Raw genomic sequence first — 18,923 nt, 5'->3', positions numbered from 1 at the left:
GCTATGATTATTAAGGTTATAATGTGCCACTCACAATTTCTGGCTAGAGTTAATTTTTTTCTATTTGGCCAGAAGTTTCACTCACTAATATATATAATTTCTTGTTGACAAAACCTATTTGTGAGATTGTTCAGGTTTCATGAGACCACTTTTGGAAAAGTATTAAATGAAGCATTCAAAATACTTATTTCTAGTGTTTCTAAGGTGTAACGTTTTTGTTTTGAAATGATGTGGTTTGTGTAGGTATTTGCCTAAAGTAGCATGATTTTTAATTAAATAAATCGAACATGCCTATTGGATTCATTCTGGAGGACTGAATTAGTTTAGTTATCACAATCATCATTCAGGAATTAAAAACTGAACCATAATACAAATGTTACTGACCTTGGCATTGAAGGTAGACATCTTTTAGAGTAAAAATTTCCATCTTCTGCATCAGAAGAGATTTAGGGTAATTGCTAAGTGGAATTTTAAGCTTGAAACCACATGCCAGATCAGACAAGGTCTACACATCAGTTACAATGAAGAAGTCACACCTGTACCATTTGGGTGGAAAATCTCTTATTTTGTTACCTGGATCACTAAATAATACTCAGATTTCCATGATGTGTTTCCAGAAACAGCAGCCCCCACTATAACAACAATGTAGCTGTTTTCACAGAACGATGTTACTATCTAGTGCCAGTTCTTTAAAAAACATGCCAGGACTGTGAACATCAAGGCCCATGGAAGTGAACTGGAATGGGCATCCAGGTTCCCTGAATAATTTTGCTGGTTTGCATCCTTATCAGCATCTACATCCCTGAGCTTTCAGGAATGCACTTTTCTGTGAAAACTAGTAGAAAGTCTGGCTTCCAAAGGATGTGTGTCCCTGATTGACCTACTCCTGAATTATATTAGGACTGCAGAGTGAGTGTACTGCTTATCGAACACCAGAGAACTTGTATAGCTCAGACCACATTAGTAGCAGAGCAGTCTGCATCTTTTCTAAAAAGGCTGAACTCAGGTTAAAGCCTTTTCAGCAGCCAGGATATTAGTCACTCTTACATGTGGATTCTCTGATACAAAACAAGAGGTGAACTCAGGATGCATTATTTCCTCTGCAGAAGCCTAATAAAGCTAATGAAGTCTCTCTGCTCATCTTTAATGAAATTTCCTCCACATTCTTGAAATGTGTGAGTAGTAAATATTTCTGAGGTTTCTGCATTTCAGATTTTATCTGAAATTATGAAAATGTCCCAAATGTCTTGTGAGGAAGTGCCAGACAAGCAGATGCTCAGAAGTACACAGAATGTGTTCACTAAGTTTTATTTTCTCATAAAATGAATCTCAAAAGCTTGACTAATTTTGCACATTTCTTAAAACCCAAGGGCTTATAATGATGTCTTCATTTCAGCAAAGCACTTGTAAAAGTGAGGTGGGATCTATAATAAAAGAAATACACCTGGTTTCCACTTGACTTAAGATCTCTTGTTTCTTTTCCTAGGAACTAGGATGTAAGTACATCCTAGGACGTAAGTGCTTTATGGTCACTAAGGCTATTAGACACACATACTGTCCAGCATACCTTTGGCAGAGGAGCTACAAGCAGATCAAAACCACTGTGAAAAATGAAAATTCTCATGTACACACATACGTGAGCACACTTTTTTCCATTAGTGCTCAAAATGCTCTTTCCAGGTTGTATCTATATAATGCAAGGAAGTGACTCTAGGAAGGGAATTTATACCATGCATTTCAAGAGCTCAATTAAGCATCACTTGCTAGTAGTTTAACTACCTCAAACAGAAACAAGGTGTTGATATGTTTGACTGACTTGGAAATTTGTCTGGTAAGATTTGGGCTTATGATTGTCTTTCAAGTATTACAGATTTTAAACCTTCATAGAAGTGTTCAAGGTTCTTTTTTCAGCCTAAGTAACCTCAAATGTGACTAATCACAGGGGGTAACTCTGCTGGAACATTAGCATAGGGATTGGTTCTTTTAGAGTGTATGAAATGTCTTGCTTTTAATGGAAGAAATGAGATGCCTTAGTAAACTAGGAGACATGAAAGGATGAAAACATATATCTGCATTATAGCTGTGAGGCCCCTGCGCCAGACACCATCAGTGTTATAGCTCTGTACCTCAGCAGAAAAGCTGCTGTGAGGTTAGAGCTTTCCCTACACAAATCTCATGGTGAACAGAAGTTTGTGGTGTGTAAAGTGATGTATGTTCCACCACACTTCTAGCCTGCTGACGCGAGGATGTTCAGGTGGTAAGTGAATTACATCTGACCTAGCTCTGCACCTGCCTAGCTACATTGGAAATTTGGGCTTTTGATAAAGGCATCACTTCAATCTTGGGAATGATAAAGAAATTGGGTAAAGTTAGTACTTAAAAAAACCCAAAGTACTTTAAAAATTATCAGGGAAAGATCAGGGAAAAATTATGAAAAGTAGAGAAAAGCTTCCCAAAAACGCACACAACTAGACAGAAGTTTTTGCCAATGAAAGACTGAAAGAGACCAGTATCCTCCTGTGTGTGATAGCCCTCCCTGAGAAAATATTGGGTTATTTACTTGGAGATCTGTTGGATGGATTAAATCAGCCTTCACAGAATGAACCCTCTTGAAAATTGCCTTTTATGGGTTATCCTTACCTCTGCTCTGGATGCAGTTATAATCAGTTCTTGAAAGACTGTAAGGATAACAGAATTGTTCTGACATTTTAGACCTTTCTGAGTAGGCTTCATTTGTAGTCACATACCTCTTCAGTAGAGCTCTTCCTAAACACTACCAAACCGGGACTACCTCCAGGGCTGGGGAGCACAGAGCAGGTAGGATGACCCCCACTGCGCTCGGAGAGGTGAAAACAAGGGAACAGCACTCATACAGCAAACTGCATAAATGAACCTGATGGTGATGCTAGGGTAGTAAAATACTTTTCGTTGCAACCTTGCTATGGCTGCAGTATTCAAGACAAAGTTGTACAAAGGGCAATAAATTTGTTATAATTCACCCTTTTTTTTCTGTTACTCTGGAAGCATTATCAGTCAAATTAATATGGGTGAAACTTAAAAAGGAAGCCACAAATACCTGGAAAGTGTGTGCTTGTAAATATTCTCTCTCTGTGATTTATAATTTGTAAGGTCGCTGGAGAAAGCAAGCAATTTGCATGTTAAAGCTATTAATTCTTTTCAATAAAATTAGGTCCTTAGAGGGTTTAGCCAAAATCTAAGTTGCACTGTACAAATGCACATCTGATGATAAGCCACTTTAACCCCTAGGAGTGCAGCAACTTGAGCAAACCCAAAAGACAAAGGGTAAACAAAAGTAGTGATAGTTATCCCCAGTTTGAGACTGTGAGCCCAGAGGTACATAACTGACTTTAAACACCTGAATGGTCTCCCAGATGCTCACAAAGCTAGCAGTAGCTTAACACCCAACCTCTGTTTCAATATATGTAGTTCTGAGGACAAATTCAGGTGCAGAGACATATTTCTTGTTGCTATAGCCATCCCTTGCTGAGCTAGGCATAAATATGGGCCGAGGGTATGGACCAGGGAGTACATGAGACCTATCTCTCCCACACTATTTTCATCAATGCAAGGAATTAAGGAGTAGTTTTCATCCTGGCAGGGTCCTGTCCCTTTTTGCGTATTGTAGATTAGACTGCTTCAGAAAATGTGCATGATACTTCACCCATTACTACAGCCCTTCAAGCTTTGTAGCTGGGGAGTAGACTTTCTAGTCACAGAGGTTTACTGAAAACAGAGATAAGAGAAGGTAAAGAAAAATGAAAAGGGTAGCTCCCAGAAAACAAAACAAAACCAAACCAAACAAAACAATAACAACCAATTCCTCCACAGCACCTACAAAGCTGAAGAAAAGTATGTGAAGTCACCCATACAGTCTCTAGAAGGTGAGTCCCAGGGCACTTGGAGACAGTAGAATCAGAACTGCTATCCATCCACCCTTCCTTTATTTTATTTTTTTTTTATTATTATTATTTTTTCTCCATCTTATATGCTGCAGCTATAGTTTATTTTTCTGACAGTTACCTTCTACTTGGTGCTGTAGTACACAAAGGTTATTGGAATTTATATGCAAAGCTCAATGAATATACAATTAAAAAATGCCTCAGAGACATTCCTGAAATGAGATGCCAAATCTCAGAAGTTGTATCTTTATGAGGAAAATTTGAATACAAAACACCAAAGTTTATGGCTCTTGCACAGATTAATTGATGCCAATCCATGTTATAAGAGGACTAAAGGGGCTATTTTTCATCTTGGGCTGAGAGAGGAACTCCGACAGATTTACTGACTTGCTGTGAGAAATCTACATTATCTGACTGATAGATACCTTTAAAATGTAAATCAGAATGGTGAGCTTATCACAAGACTACCATTAGTAGCCCATAAGATGCATGGTGTTGCAGGTCACAAGAGATTTTGGGAACAAGGTGATCAAAATGGTCAGCAAAAATAGATCCTAAACTTGACATTTTATTTTCTGTCTTATAAGAAAGCTGTGAGAACTGAAATCAAAATTGTTTTTATTTTACATGATCCTTTTGACAATTAGCAATTACCATGACTATGTAGGAGAGTCTAGATTTTAGAAGATATAATTATAATTGTGCAGACTCACAAATTCTAACCCCATCTGTGGCACATCTGCCTTGTTTGTCTGGAGAGGAAAAGGAAAACCAGCTGACCTATGAAAACCCCAGATGTTCTCCTTAAAGACCCCTGCCCACCTCTGTTCTCTCCAATGTCCTATAAGGAGCCCTTTTGCTTTGTACCGTATTTGCTTTGTCATGAACTGGTCACTACAGGACCACCATGTAGAGAAACCCAAGGCTCAGAAGCTTGAAATACCCATGCTGGCAAAAATCACAAAGGATAGAAATTTCCTCTGCAGACAATGAAGATTCACATTAATACCTTCAAATGCATTAGTAACTGGAACGAGAGCAGCTATCGTATTTCCATGCTAGTATGGTTTTACTGTTTTGTCCTCCTGCTGGTAAAATCACAAATTGCACTTGCTGTGTCTTTTTCATGCATATATGCAAGCATACACAGGCAGATGATGCACTTTCAAGCCATCCACAGATGGTTTTCACATCAGGGTTTACTTTACCATTTAGATCTCCTGTTTCACAGCCTCCTTTCAGTGTTGCAGTCCCTATTTTCTGTAATTAACTTCTGTTCCTCCCCCATTTTTATTTTTTTTTTCACAAGCGCTTTTCACTCTGATGCTTAGCGTCAACCATCTCCCCAAAGCACTGTGATATTTAACAGCATCCGGAAAAAATGTGGTTAGAGAATTGGGACACTTAAAGGAGACACTGCTCTCGTAAGTGTGCATTCACATTTTTGAATAGATATTCAGAGGGTAGGAATGTAGATGAGGGAGAAGTTATGAAAGGGCTTATTACTAATTAACTGTATCTATTTCTCCCCCTTTTAAACTGCTTTTTGTTTATCATTTCAGCTGGTAGGGTAATACACTAAATTAAAGCCGCAGAACACAATTATAATTAAGATTCAAAAGCCAATTGCCTGTTAGTAAACTACCAATTGATAATAATATAAGGGATATTTATAGCTCTTTGCTAAGTATGCTACAGATTTGCATCAATAACATATTTGCTATCTCCAAACATTTTGTTCAGTAGCCTTTTATTTACTATTGAAGGTAAAACTACTCGTCTCAAGCAATCCTTTCCAAAAGTATCTAGCTTTTGTCTTGTTTGCAGAGTTCAGCAAACACAGATGCTTCAATCCTTTCCTCTCCTATGAAATAGCAATAACAGTATATAATTATTGACATCTCACCATGCAGAAAACCTTGCCATAAAGAACATACTATGCATAGGTCAGCGCTCATAACATTTTGTATTTCTACGGCTCCTTCTTTCTGAGTCATCATACATGTTCTATAGAGGGGAAACCAAACCAAGTTACATGGGAGGGGAACCAGCCACCTTTGGGCAGAGCCTTGAACATAGGGCACTTGTTGTTCCTTTCACAGGGAGGTGGATCAAGACCTGTTTAAAGAGTTAAAAAAAAATACTGAAGTGATAGATTTTGGGTTGTGTTTGGTGTCTGTTACTTGGAGATTAATAACTTTTATGATTTCTTTCAATTATTGTAAAATGTCTGTGTAACTGTCATTTCAGCTGTGTGATGAAGTGTAAATAATTGTGATATGACTTTTTTTGTGAAGTATGTTTCTTGTGTCATATGTTTGCTAAAGTTTGAGTGGCCTTGTGGTGCTAATTACTGGAGTCATTATGAGATACTACATCTTATCTCACGATGTATACAGCGATAAGTACCCAGCTTCAGCACTGGTGACTGTCTGCCATCTACTGTGTAGGCACTAAGGGGGCAATTGTTAAAACATGAGAGTTTCCCATGTCTTACTGTGCCATGACTGCTCTTGAAATACAGGTGCCAAAAACTGCTAAGCAGATGAACAGAAGGGATATGGTGTGTACCAAGGACTCGGGACAGTGATGCAAAGTTACATGGTGGGGGTGATATAGGTAAAAGTGAGGGGAGATTTGTCCATGGGAAATCATAGCTTGAATTGTGCCTGTAGCTACTGTTGCAAGAGAGGAACTTGGAGACTAGGGCACACCATCTTGGCACAAAAGCCTGGGAGACCCTTCACAAAAATATAGCTCAATATGCACTTTTGCTGAAAGGGTGAATGAGGGTTAGAAGTGCATGAACTGCCCATTCCTTGGGTCTCATTGATGACAGGGTCTAGGCAAGGAAGAAACAGAAAGAAAACAATTTTAACTATATCCTGCATGTGTGGAAAGAAGGTCAGCGAACCTATGTAAGAAGATATTCTTAAACCTGAAGCAGCGCTGCAACTTCTGCCAGCCACAACTGGCCCTCCAAGTCAGACTGTAAAACAATTTTTATTCTTCAAAGACACACACCTTACAGTTGAAGCTGGAAAAACATGTGATAACTGGAAAAAAAAAAAGAAAAGAAAAAAAAAAGAGAGAGAGGGAGAGAGGTGTAAAGAGAAAGAGGCAGGATGCACAGGAGGACCATGGATGCATGTGAGAACCCCGCTATCACTACAACAGAAAGGATGGCAGTGTATTAGCATGAGGACATCAGAAAGCTTGTCAGGAGCCTAAGGTAGCATAGGCTTCATCTGCCTGTCTTCCTTTTGGAGCTAGATGATGTTGTCCTTCCCACAGGTTGGCTGACACAGGGTGAGTCCAGGTGACAATTATGCAAGTAATTTCTGCTTCCTGTGCTGCTTATCACGTATTTTGTTATGGGTGGGCAAGTGAACTGACTTGCCACAGGACTGGGCAGGTAATTACATGGTCATTACTAACCATATTACTGAAGTGTAAATATGCAGTTATTTTTATCCATAAAATCAGCTCTTTCAACCCTAAGACTAATTCCACATTATTATGCAGCAGTATGTAATTACTATAAGACAGCTTCTACCCTCAAAGAAGCAGACACTGTTCCAAATGAAATCTTCCAGGGTTTTAAGTAAGCCATGCCACCTGATGGCAAGATTTGTCTTCTACCAGCTACCTAACAAAAATTATAAAACTGTAATGAGAAAACAGGTCATCAGTCACAAGATCCTGTTATGAGGCATAAGAACTAAGGATTCCTATCCCATTTGCATTTGGAATGAAAACCACATTATTTTAAGAAAGAAATGCATTATGTGGGGAAAAATGTTGCAATAACACTTAACATTCCCATCCCAGAATGCTGGTCACTTTAGGTGTGATTCCTGAAAGGAGGCACTGCAAAGTCTCTCTGGAAGTAGATGGTAGGTAAAACATAAGAAGAAACATAACTATGCCATAGCTGCTGAAGTTCCTTGTAACACTTTTCATTTCTTGCAGGTACTGTTGTGTGATTTACCATGGAAAAGTTGCTCTGCAGCATCCTGATCTTTGGAATGGCTGTCACGGTCAACGCTTGTCCCAAATACTGTGTCTGTCAGAACCTGTCTGAGTCACTGGGGACTTTGTGTCCTTCCAAGGGTCTCCTTTTTGTACCGCTAGACATAGATCGAAGGACTGTTGAACTCCGACTTGGGGGCAACTTTATTATTAATATCAGCCGACAGGATTTTGCTAATATGTCTGGACTTGTTGACCTTACTTTGTCCAGAAACACCATCAGTTACATACAGCCTTATTCCTTCACTGACTTGGAGAGCCTTCGGTCTTTACATCTGGACAGCAACAGGCTGCCTGACATTGGAGAGGATATTTTGAGAGGTTTAATTAACCTTCAGCATTTGATTTTAAACAACAACCAGCTAAGCAGCATCTCTGATGAAGCCTTTGAGGATTTTTTGCTGACACTGGAAGACTTAGACCTTTCCTATAACAACCTCCGAAGCATTCCATGGGAATCTATAAGGAAGATGATAAACTTGCACCAGCTCAGTTTGGATCATAACCTGATAGATTATATTACGGAGGGGACGTTTGCAGATCTTCAGAAATTGGCCAGACTGGATCTAACATCCAACAGACTTCAGAAGCTCCCTCCTGACCCTATATTTGCGAGATCTCAAGTAATTCCATTAGCTGTTACCCCATTTTCTCCACCTTTGTCTCTGAGCTTTGGGGGCAACCCACTGCATTGCAACTGCGAGCTACTCTGGTTAAGGCGACTTGACAGAGATGATGATATGGAAACCTGTGCTTCTCCTCCAGGTTTGAAAGGAAGGTACTTCTGGTATGTGCGGGAGGAAGAATTCGTTTGTGAGCCTCCTCTTATTACACAACACACTCACAAGTTGCTGGTTTTAGAAGGGCAAACCGCCACTCTGAAATGTAAAGCTATTGGGGATCCGACACCCATCATTCACTGGGTGGCCCCTGATGACCGTCTCATCGGGAACTCTTCAAGGACAGCTGTCTATGACAATGGCACCTTAGATATCCTTATTACCACCTCCAAGGATTACGGGACTTTCACATGCATAGCAGCCAATGCTGCCGGAGAGTCCACTGCAACGATTGAGCTCTCAATTGTTCAGCTCCCCCACCTCAGCAATGGTACAGGCCGAGCAGCCCCACCAAAATCCAGGCTCTCGGACATCACCAGCTCCAGCAAATCTAACCGAGGGGAAGCAAAAGGCCCACCTGAAAGGGCTGTCTTGGTATCAGATGTGACCACTACCTCAGCTTTGGTCAAATGGACAGTGAGCAAATCAGCCCCTCGGGTAAAAATGTATCAGCTGCAGTATAATTGCTCGGATGATGAAGTCCTGATCTACAGGTAAATGCAATTGCTGTTTTGTCTTCTGATACTGGCAGAGGGAGGAAAGCAGGATATGAAGTCTTTTATTTTTAGGTCACTGATCTGACTTTTAACTGAGGTATCACTGCCACTGTCACCAATAGCATTAGTGGCGTCTGATAAATTTGCATTGTTTCTGTCAGTTTATCTGTGGGTCTGTTCATCACTTTTCTGTCTAAATCATACATTATTAATCTCTGTAGTATTCATTACCTAACAACAGCTGTTTTCAGTAACATTTCCAATTTAAGAAAAAATAGTTCCACAGCTGGTAGCCTCCTTACTAGGCTTAACAAAGAAAGAAAAACTTGACAGGCTAGAAGTCAGAAGTTTCCTTTTCCACCTCCTGTAGGTGGGACTGAAAGATACTACAGAGAGGAAGCAACGTGGGAGGAAGTTTGTGATGTCTACCCATAACACAGGCTTTAATTATTCTGTGATTCAAGATTCGGGGTTGTTAGCGAGAGTTTTTTCACCTATATAAATGAGCTTATTTCTTACTTCACTAACATCAGTTTTACACAACTGTAATGGCCGACAACTTTGGAGCATTTAATGTTTTATACCATATTAAATGCAAGAAGAGAGGGAGAATTTCAAAAGCAAGCCCTGAATGTTTATTACTCTCCTACAATTCCACGACTCCTCCAGCTTTCAATGATGTAAAAAAAGAGTCACTCTTGCAGTGATCCTATCCATGAAAAAAGAAAGAAGCAATATATTTTAGGGATTAAAAGTGGGTAGGAAACTGCTTAACAGAACAGGAAAAGAGTGTTACTGTTTTTTCCCTCTATCTTGGAAGAATGATTGATGTAGTATGTTCAGGCTAATGATGAATCTCTAGAAACCATCCTTTCCTGCCTTTTTATCACAGAGGCAGTGGTATCAAATGCATTGAGCTGAAGTCTGCATATATGTGAGCTACCAGTAAATTTAGAATCTCAGTGTAAAGTAGAACCAACCACGTAAACTCCTATGTCTTTACAAGCTTCCTGAAGCCAGTGAAGAAAAATTTGATCTGGTAGAGGAATATTGAGATTTGGGGTTTGACTATAATTTGAGAGCTATCTCTGGCTAAAATATAGTCAAAGCCATTGATTTCCAAGATAGGCTTGGGGTTATTATATGCTGGCTTGCAAACTACTCTGTTCTTCTCCTGCTGCCTGTAGTGAGAGCTGCGGCAGCAGTCAAGTCACGGTACCTCAGCCTCTGGATCCCAGAACAGACCTTACTGTATTTTTCTTTACCACAGCATAGTTTTCTTTAACCTGAGAAAGTCAAAGCAAGAGGTAGTAAATACTCATGTGATGTTTTTCAATGAGATCTAATTTCAAAGTTTTCAGAACTTCATATTTAGTTGACATGAACAAAATTTTATGCCATAAATACTTTTATCTCAATTAGTTGTAGAACAGAAATAATAAAGTGATTTATTTAACTTCCCCAAACATAACCACTCTTTGCCAAAAAGAGAAATATTGACAAAGAAGTCCAAAGAACATTTTCTTTCCAAAGGTTATTTGTTCAAATACTGAAAAAGTCTATGGAAATTCAGTTCTGTTCACCTCCATTCCTCAATTATTTAAAAAAAAAAAAAAAGTCAAATCACCTAGCAGCTGCAAATTATTTACCTTGCTCTGGCTAATGTACTGTGGAAAAGCTGTGTTAGCTTTGGGACTTGCAACTATGTGGTGTTAAGTAGAATGAAAGGATAAGAAAAAACTAAGTAATGATAGAGTAATAAGAATAGAATGAAAGAAAATATGTTATGTCAGTTTTTCCTGAGGCAAAGCTTTTGGCAAAAAACTCAATGGTGCTTAAGATCTTGAGTCCAGTGGAAGCCTGAAAAAATAGTCTGAAGGATGTGTATAGTCACATGACACCATACAGTGAATTTGGCCCAGTGAACAGGAATGTCCTTGCAATCAGGAAGATAGTTAGTGGAGGCTGTCAGGTATTGGGAGTGATCAGATGTGGCAATTTGCTGAGGAGAAGGATGGCCAGGGTAAGTAAAATAAACAATGCAGAATGAAGATATACAATCTAGTAGCTGCAGAAATGAGAACTGGGTGATGTGGGCAGAACTGAGAGAAACATGTCATCTTGCCAGCCTGGTCTAGAGGAACAAGTGTCTGTCAAGGTGTAAAGCACCCTAAATTCTTATCCTGTCACCACTTCTGACTCTCAATGAGGTTTTGGCCCTTCGTTGCTTTACTCAGTTTTCCAGAAGCACAGTAGGACAGTGCTGTTTCCTAAATCTCCCACTGGGACTTTTTGAGAATTCATTGATGATGCATAGCTCTTTTCATTCACAGGTCCCAAAAACAGCTCACCAAAGAAAACAAATTTTATTCCTCTACATTTTGCACCTAGAAAAAATGAAGCATAGGAAGATGAACTGAATTGTCCAGCCTCTGACAGTTAGTCAGTGACACTCATAATATCAAAACCAACTCTTACGTCTTTCAGCCAGGGAACCATTCAGTCCTTTAGAGTTAATTAACCAAAGCTGTTTTGCTTTAGTTGGTCAGATGCACATCACAGCAATGAGCATGTAGAAAAACCTAAGAGAAAAGGATTTCTACAATGCTCTGCTCTATAAAATGTTGTGTATGTGCTAAATGAGATGTGACACTGCCTAGCTGCTAAAATTATGGGCACTTAATATATGTTAAGATACATAGGTATACCAGGACTTAGGCACACTGGCTGTGCTCAGTTTGAAGGAATCCTGCCTCACTAGTAAGAAATGTTGTATGTACAAAAGACAAAAAATTGGTGCTTTCTCTGCTAAGAGTTTTTCATGAACATTGTACTCACAGTAAAAGAGTGAAAGCAGAATTTCTTCCATCCCCATTAATATTAACATCTCTCCTGATCATTACCCAGGGCACCAGTCCCATTCTCACTTCCACCCCAGCTAATTTGCAAGAGCTGCAGATGGTGCAAAGAGGACTGTGATGTGGTGCAATGGCCCCATGAAAATTCAAAGGTGTCGGCGATATTGGCAAGTGTTGTCTTTTGGGCCTCCTCCTTTCGCTGAGGTGAAATGGTATCAGAATCTGAAGTTTGGCTCTGGATACACCAGTGTCATCATAATGAGGATTAGCGGGAGGAGTGCTGTTTGTCTGCTTTCCCCATCTGACCTTCCCTTGAATTTGCTGTCTCAGGGCCATTGCTGAAGCTAGCAGCAGGTTTTTATCTCTTTTAGTGGATTCAGGATGCATGTTTCTGATACTGATCTAATGAGCATGGTCCTGGATCAGCACTCGGCTCCACACAGTTTCCCAGAGTGAGAAGGAGAAGCTGGAGAGAATGGAGTGATAGCTTGTGCAAACGTCTCAAAGAGGCAGCTTGGTCAATGATTACCCCTAACATTGGCACCAAATCAATACCTTGAGGCTGATCAGAGGTGACACACTATATTGTCTTTTCCACATCATTAGTAGAAGGGAATGTTCCTTCTTTAATGGAGCATGCACTTAACTCCTAGTTGTATCTCAGGACTTCCTTTTTGAGCCTGGATCTGTGCTCATATTGAAAAACATCCCACAACAGGGGCCTGTGCTGGGGTAGTGTGTCACACACAGACAAATATCATTGCTTTACTCACCGATGTGTGCTCTTTCTTTCACTCTGACTTGTCCGTGTGTTGTTTTTAGTAATACTGCTGTCAAGGTAATGATATTGTTTCACCTGGAACTGAACCAGGATTCATCTCTTTCTAGGTAGTGTGAGAGGAAAGCTTGTTTTGCATTTTCTTGTTTTATTTTTTTTTCTTTGTTTGTTTGCCTTGCTCTGTGTGTGTGTATGTTTGTATTTTTTCCTTCTTGTGATTTATGCCACTTATTCAGTCTAATTTTTCTTTTATCTTCATTCTCTTTAGCTGTCCTATTCATCTTTGTACCATTCAAACCCATGCTACCCTGGACGGAGAAAATATAAATTGTTGGTAGCATTATGAAGCCACATCATGGCCAGCCACAGAGATAAGATAATAGATTGCTATTTATGTATTCTGTTCATATACACAGGTTATGAGAGCAGCCCCTTTTAAAGGGGAAACTTATAATTTCTGAGAGAATTACAAGTAATTTTTTTTTAAACTACTGTCACATAATGTCACGGGGGGACCCCAAAGTCAGTTTTATGGTTCAAAACAAGTTCCAAAGCAGACTTTATTCTAGCCGGAAAAGTACAGCCAATGAACCGACCAAAACAGGGTTTATACAATTAGTTAGCACTCCGATAACACAAGATAAAGATTCAGATATCAGTTGAGGAAATTATTGGGGTTCAGCAAATGAGAATAATGAGGTTCCACAGCGTGCATGCGTGCACTCATAGGGAACAAAGCCAGAGCCCTCTGACTCCAGGATACTACACTCACCTGATTTGGCAAGGACTACATTGCCTAGTCGGCAAGGACTACAGCAAATTATCACTCACCCAAACGAGAAGGTGAGGCGCTTCCAATCCCGGGAAGTTTCCTTAGGCGGCGTCCAAGTCTAAGTGAAAGGCTCCAGCACAGACCTGCTGCTCCGAGAAAACCACACAAAGGGAATCTTCATTGAGTACCCCATTTTATAGTCTAATCAGATCTGGCTGTGGGCATTCTGGAAGCTTCTCAGCTTCTCTGGGCCCCTCTTCCTCTGCTAACGACCCTATCCATCCAACTCCGGGTCCCACAAAAGAGCCATTAATTGCCCCATTGAAGCAGAGGGGAAGGTACAGCTGCCACAGCAGCCCTCAGAGTGGGGAAGTGCAACTGCCATAGCAGTTCTCAGAGGCGGGAAGAGTGCAACTGCCACACATAATAAGGTCCCTTGGCTGAAATATGTAGCCTTGATTCATGTTCCTCCGATCCAGCAAACTGGATATATGTCAGAATTGATGGGATGCACTCATGGGTGCTGAGGGATCTGACTTGATGTCACTGCAAGGCCATTAATTTTGAATAATCATGGCACTTCAGAAAGATACCTGAGGACTTGAGGAAACCAAATATCACTCCTATCTTCAAAACAGGCAAGAAGTAGGACCCAGGGAACTACAGGCCATTCAGCCTCAACTCAGTCCCTGGGAAGGTGGTAGAGAACCTAATCCTGGGAACTATTTCTAGGAACATGATGGACAAGAAGATGATTTGGAATCATCAGCATGGATTCCCAAAGTCATGCTTGACAAACCTGACAAACTTTTACAAAGAAATAACTAGGCTGGTAGACAAGGCAGGAGCAGTAGATGTTTATGTTGACTTCACTAGGGCTTTCGGCATTGTCTCATAAGATACTTATAGAGAAACTGATGAAGTATGGCTGAATGAGCACTGAGGTGGATTTATAACTAGCCAAAAGGCTGAGCCAGGAGGATTGTGATCAGTGGCATAAAGTCTAGTTGGAGACCAATAACCAGCAGTATGCACAAAGAGTTAATACTGGGCCACAACGTATTTAACATCCAATCCTATTTAATATCTTCATTAACAACCTGTTTGATGGTACAGAGTGTACCCTCAACAGTTTTGGTGATGCCACAAAACTGTGAGGAGTGGTTGATAGACCAGTGTCATGCTGTCACACAGAGGGACCTCCACAAACCGGAGAAATGGGCTGAGAGGAGCCCAATGACTTTCAACAAAAGAAATCCAAAGTCCAGTTTCTGAGGAGGAGTAATCCCATGCACCAGAAATGCTGGGGACACCTGGCTAGAAAGAAGTTTTGCAGAAAAGGACCTGGAGGTCCTGTTTGATATGAGATTGAACATGAGGCAGCAATATGTTCTTGCCATAGAGAAGGCTGATCGTATCCTGGGCTGCATTAGGAGGAGTGTTGCCAGAAGGTCAAGGAAGGTGATCCCTCTCCTCTACTCAGCACTAGTGGGGCCACACCTGAAGTATTGAGTCCAGTTCTGGCTCCTCAGTACAAGAGAGGCATGAGCATACTGGAGAGAGTCCAGCAAAGAACCACTTAGAAGACTAAGGAACTGGAGGACCCCACATATGAGGAAAGGCTGAGAGAGCTGTTACTGTTCAGCCTGAGGAAGAGAGAGTTCAGGGTGGAACTCATCAACGTGTACAAATACCTGAAGGGAGGGTCTAAGAAGACAGAGTCAGGCTTTTTTCAGTGGTGCCCAGTGTCAGAGGTCTGCAAAGCAATGTCTGCCCTTAGACTCAGGGTTAAAGAAACAACAGTATGAGACCTGCTCTATCACAGAAATTTTACGTACCCTGGGAAAATTAAGTGTCCATTTTTCTTGGTCTAGATTCTCCTTTCAGATGTGTTTTACATATTTAAGAGAATCAGATTTATGGTCAGTGCAACTTCGGAACTCGCATAGTTAATTTGTTTTGAAAAAGGGATTGAACCAAAATATGTAACCTGATGTGACAACACTACCTTGCCTCATAGGCATAAACACATTAGAAAATATCGTGGAAGCAGGAGCCCACATAAATTAATAGGGAAACTTACTTTGAAGTCATTGTGTGGTCTGCAGCAACACAGAAATTCATGAATGATTAAGATGGAGCATTATAACTGTAACACTTGAATTCAAGTAAGGCAGCTGAGGACAGAGATTGTGTCTTTTTTTCTGTATAGGGCACCCTACCTTATGTGGGAACAAATCTCAGTTTTGGCCATCGGGCATTGGTGTAATATATAAATTCACCACTATTTCAAAAGATTAATAAATCTGCAAGTGTTTTGTAGAACTCCCCAGGTCACACTGAGCCTGCTGGCTGTGTTTTGAATTAAAGCAATGATGCAGCTGCTTAAAAATGTGCATCTGAAATGTGACACTGCCATTAGATTTATGAGAGATTTAGGTTTGGTTTATTTTGTGGTATTTCACACTAAAAGTGATAGAAACAACCATACAAATTAAGAATTACTGTAGCGCTATAGTCTCTCTAGCTTGTAAATTCAGCACTTGGAAAAAGAAAATATTTTATATATTTCTGAAAGCTTACTTTTTCCATATATATTTTAAGTAGCGGGCAAGCTAAGCATTAAAGTATGAATAAATGGCTCCATGTCTCCAGTCTATTTAAACAATGGTGCCATGGATTTGATTACTTAAACAATATAGTAATGATTTACATTTACATAGCTCCTTTTACTGCAAGTGCTTTGCAGACTGGCTGAATGGAGATCACTCCACAAACCACTGCTATTCTGTCACCTCTCAGTTAAATATTAGCTGCAGTTTGGCAGTCGGGTGATAGTGCAACTCCATTTTATGAACAAAAAATAACTTCAGCATTTCCACTTAACAGAGGAAGCCCTGCCTTATTGCTGTTTGGGCAAATAATCTCAACAGCCTGATGTTGTAATAAAGTGTGGTTACGTCATTTTCTCTCTGAGGAAAGTTAGAAATACATAGTTGTTGTAATTTTAGAAAAGGCAGAGGATTAATTTATTCTGAAAGGCCAAAATGTCTACCCTTACTTGTGATAAGGGTAAAGCATTTGACACAGTCTCCCACAGCATCCTCACAGCTAAACTGATGGAGTGCAGTCTGAATTATTGGGTAGTGAGGTGGGTTGCAAACTGGCTGAAGGAGAGAAGCCAGAGAGTCGTGGTCAATGGGGCAGAGTCTAGGTGGAGGCCTGTATCTAGTGGAGTGCCTCAAGGGTCAGTACTGGGGCCGGTATTATTCAATATATTCATCAATTACTTGGATGAGAGAAGAGCGTGTACTATCAGCAAGTTTGCTGATGACACCAAGCTGGGAGGAGTGGCTGACACGCCAGAAGGCTGTGCTGCCATCCAGAGACCTGGACAGGCTGGAGAGTTGAGCGGGGAAAAATTTAATTAAATATAACAAGGGAAAGTGTAGAGTTTTGCATCTGGGTAGGAACAACCCCAGGTTCCAGTATAAGTTGGGAATGACCTATTAGAGAGCAGCGTAGGGGAAAGGGACCTGGGGGTCCTGGTGGACAGCAGAATGACCATGAGTCAGCACTGTGCCCTTGTGGTCAGGAAGGCCAATGGCATCCTGGGGTGTATTAGAAGGGAGGTGGTTGGTAGGTCGAGAGAGGTTCTCCTTCCCCTCTACTCCGCCCTGGTGAGACCACACTTGGAGTATTGTGTCCAGTTCTGGGCCCCTCAGTTCAAGAAGGACAGCGAACTGCTGGAGAGGGTCCAGTGCAGGACAACAAAGATGATGAAGGGAGTGGAGTATCTCCCTTATGAGGAAAAGCTGAGGGAGCGGGCTCTCTAGTTTGGAGGAGACTGAGGGGTGACCTTACTAATGTTTACAAATATATAAAGGATAAGTGTCATGTGGGTGGAGCCAGGCTCTTCTCAGTGACAACCAGTTGCAGGACAAGGGGTAATGGGTTCAAACTGGAACACAAGAGGTTCCACTTAAATTTGAGAAGAAACCTCTTCTCAGTGAGGGTAACAGAACACTGGAACAGGCTGCCCAGGGGGTTGTGGAGTCTCCTAGTCTGGAGACATTCAAAATCTGCCTGTACACATTCCTGTGTAGCCTCATCTGGGTGTTCCTGCTCCTGCAGGGGGATTGGACTAGATGATCTTTTGAGGTCCCTTCCAATCCCTAACATTCAATGATTCTGTGATTCTGTGATTTGGATAGTAGGTTGATACAAATGAAGACTTGCAGTCAAATGCCTACCACTCTTCTACACCTTTTTCTGTTTCAACTGTCTCCAGTCTTGCTGGGCACTGACCTTCCTCCATGGCCCACAGCTAGTGCAAAACTCTTCCTCAGCCTCAACACGTGAGCTGAGCTATTCCAGTTGCATCATATTCAGGATACAAACCTTGATTTTGTCAAAGCATTTATATATTTAAACACTGAATAAAACAACGATTGAGAGGAAGGACATCACATGAATCATGATGTATTAATCATTTGTGTTTGACAGGTTGAGACAGCAACCATTTAAAAATAAAAACGTGAAGTCATAGTTCTAAAGGAAAGTAAAATTTATACAAGCAGAGCAGAGGAAAGTTTGACATGGACATTTGGTGCTTCAGGTCATTTGAGAGTGGGTTGCAGCTGTGGTGTGCATTGACATCTAGAGGACTCTCAGCAAGTGCAGGCTTGCTGAAAGGTGTCAGACATAATGAAGAAGATACTTCACAGAAGTATGTATTCTGTGACTGTGGGGTTTTAATTGTGTCTGCTGAAAAAGATTTCATCTAGCCTTTTCTTTTTATTCCATATTTCTTGCTGAGGGAAGTACATGGACAAGAGGGTTTAAGTGTTGTTTTTATTTGATTATTTGTTTGTTTTTCAACTTGTGTTTGTTTTTTTCTTCCTCCCCTTTCAATGTGAGAAAACTTTGAATAAGAAAGAAAATGTGGTGAAAATGAGAAAAGTTACATGTATTGCTAGATAATGAAGTGGAAAATAGAAATATAATATAAAATAAACATAAATATAATACAAATATGAAAATAAGCAAGAATTAAAATAGACGTAAATCTTAGTACTGTCACTACAGTCATCCTAGATTGTTGCGACAAACTACCAACCGCCTCATGCTTGTACAGGAACTAATGGGAAATCCATTGGTCAGAGCCAGTCAGGTTCATGATGGGCAGAGGAAGACCATGCAGATGCTACCCAAGCCTATATTATCT

The 18,923-nt window shown here is 40.5% G+C and overlaps 1 protein-coding gene across 2 annotated transcripts in view; it reads left to right on the top strand.

The window, feature by feature from the left end:
- Positions 1-18,923, top strand: part of LRFN2 (leucine rich repeat and fibronectin type III domain containing 2) — a 163,944-nt gene that overhangs the window by 112,420 nt on the left and 32,601 nt on the right. For both annotated transcript variants that reach the window (XM_005503823.3, XM_065058167.1), the window contains one exon: positions 7,893-9,285. In XM_005503823.3, the coding sequence (XP_005503880.1) occupies positions 7,913-9,285 (1,373 nt within the window). In that variant the 5' untranslated portion in view covers positions 7,893-7,912. The remainder of the gene's footprint in view (positions 1-7,892; positions 9,286-18,923) is intronic.

The sequence above is a fragment of the Columba livia genome, chromosome 3 (assembly GCF_036013475.1).
Source record: "Columba livia isolate bColLiv1 breed racing homer chromosome 3, bColLiv1.pat.W.v2, whole genome shotgun sequence".
Classification (NCBI taxonomy): domain Eukaryota; kingdom Metazoa; phylum Chordata; class Aves; order Columbiformes; family Columbidae; genus Columba; species Columba livia.
Note: the sequence above shows the minus strand (reverse complement) of the source record. Positions and strands in the feature narration are given on the sequence as shown.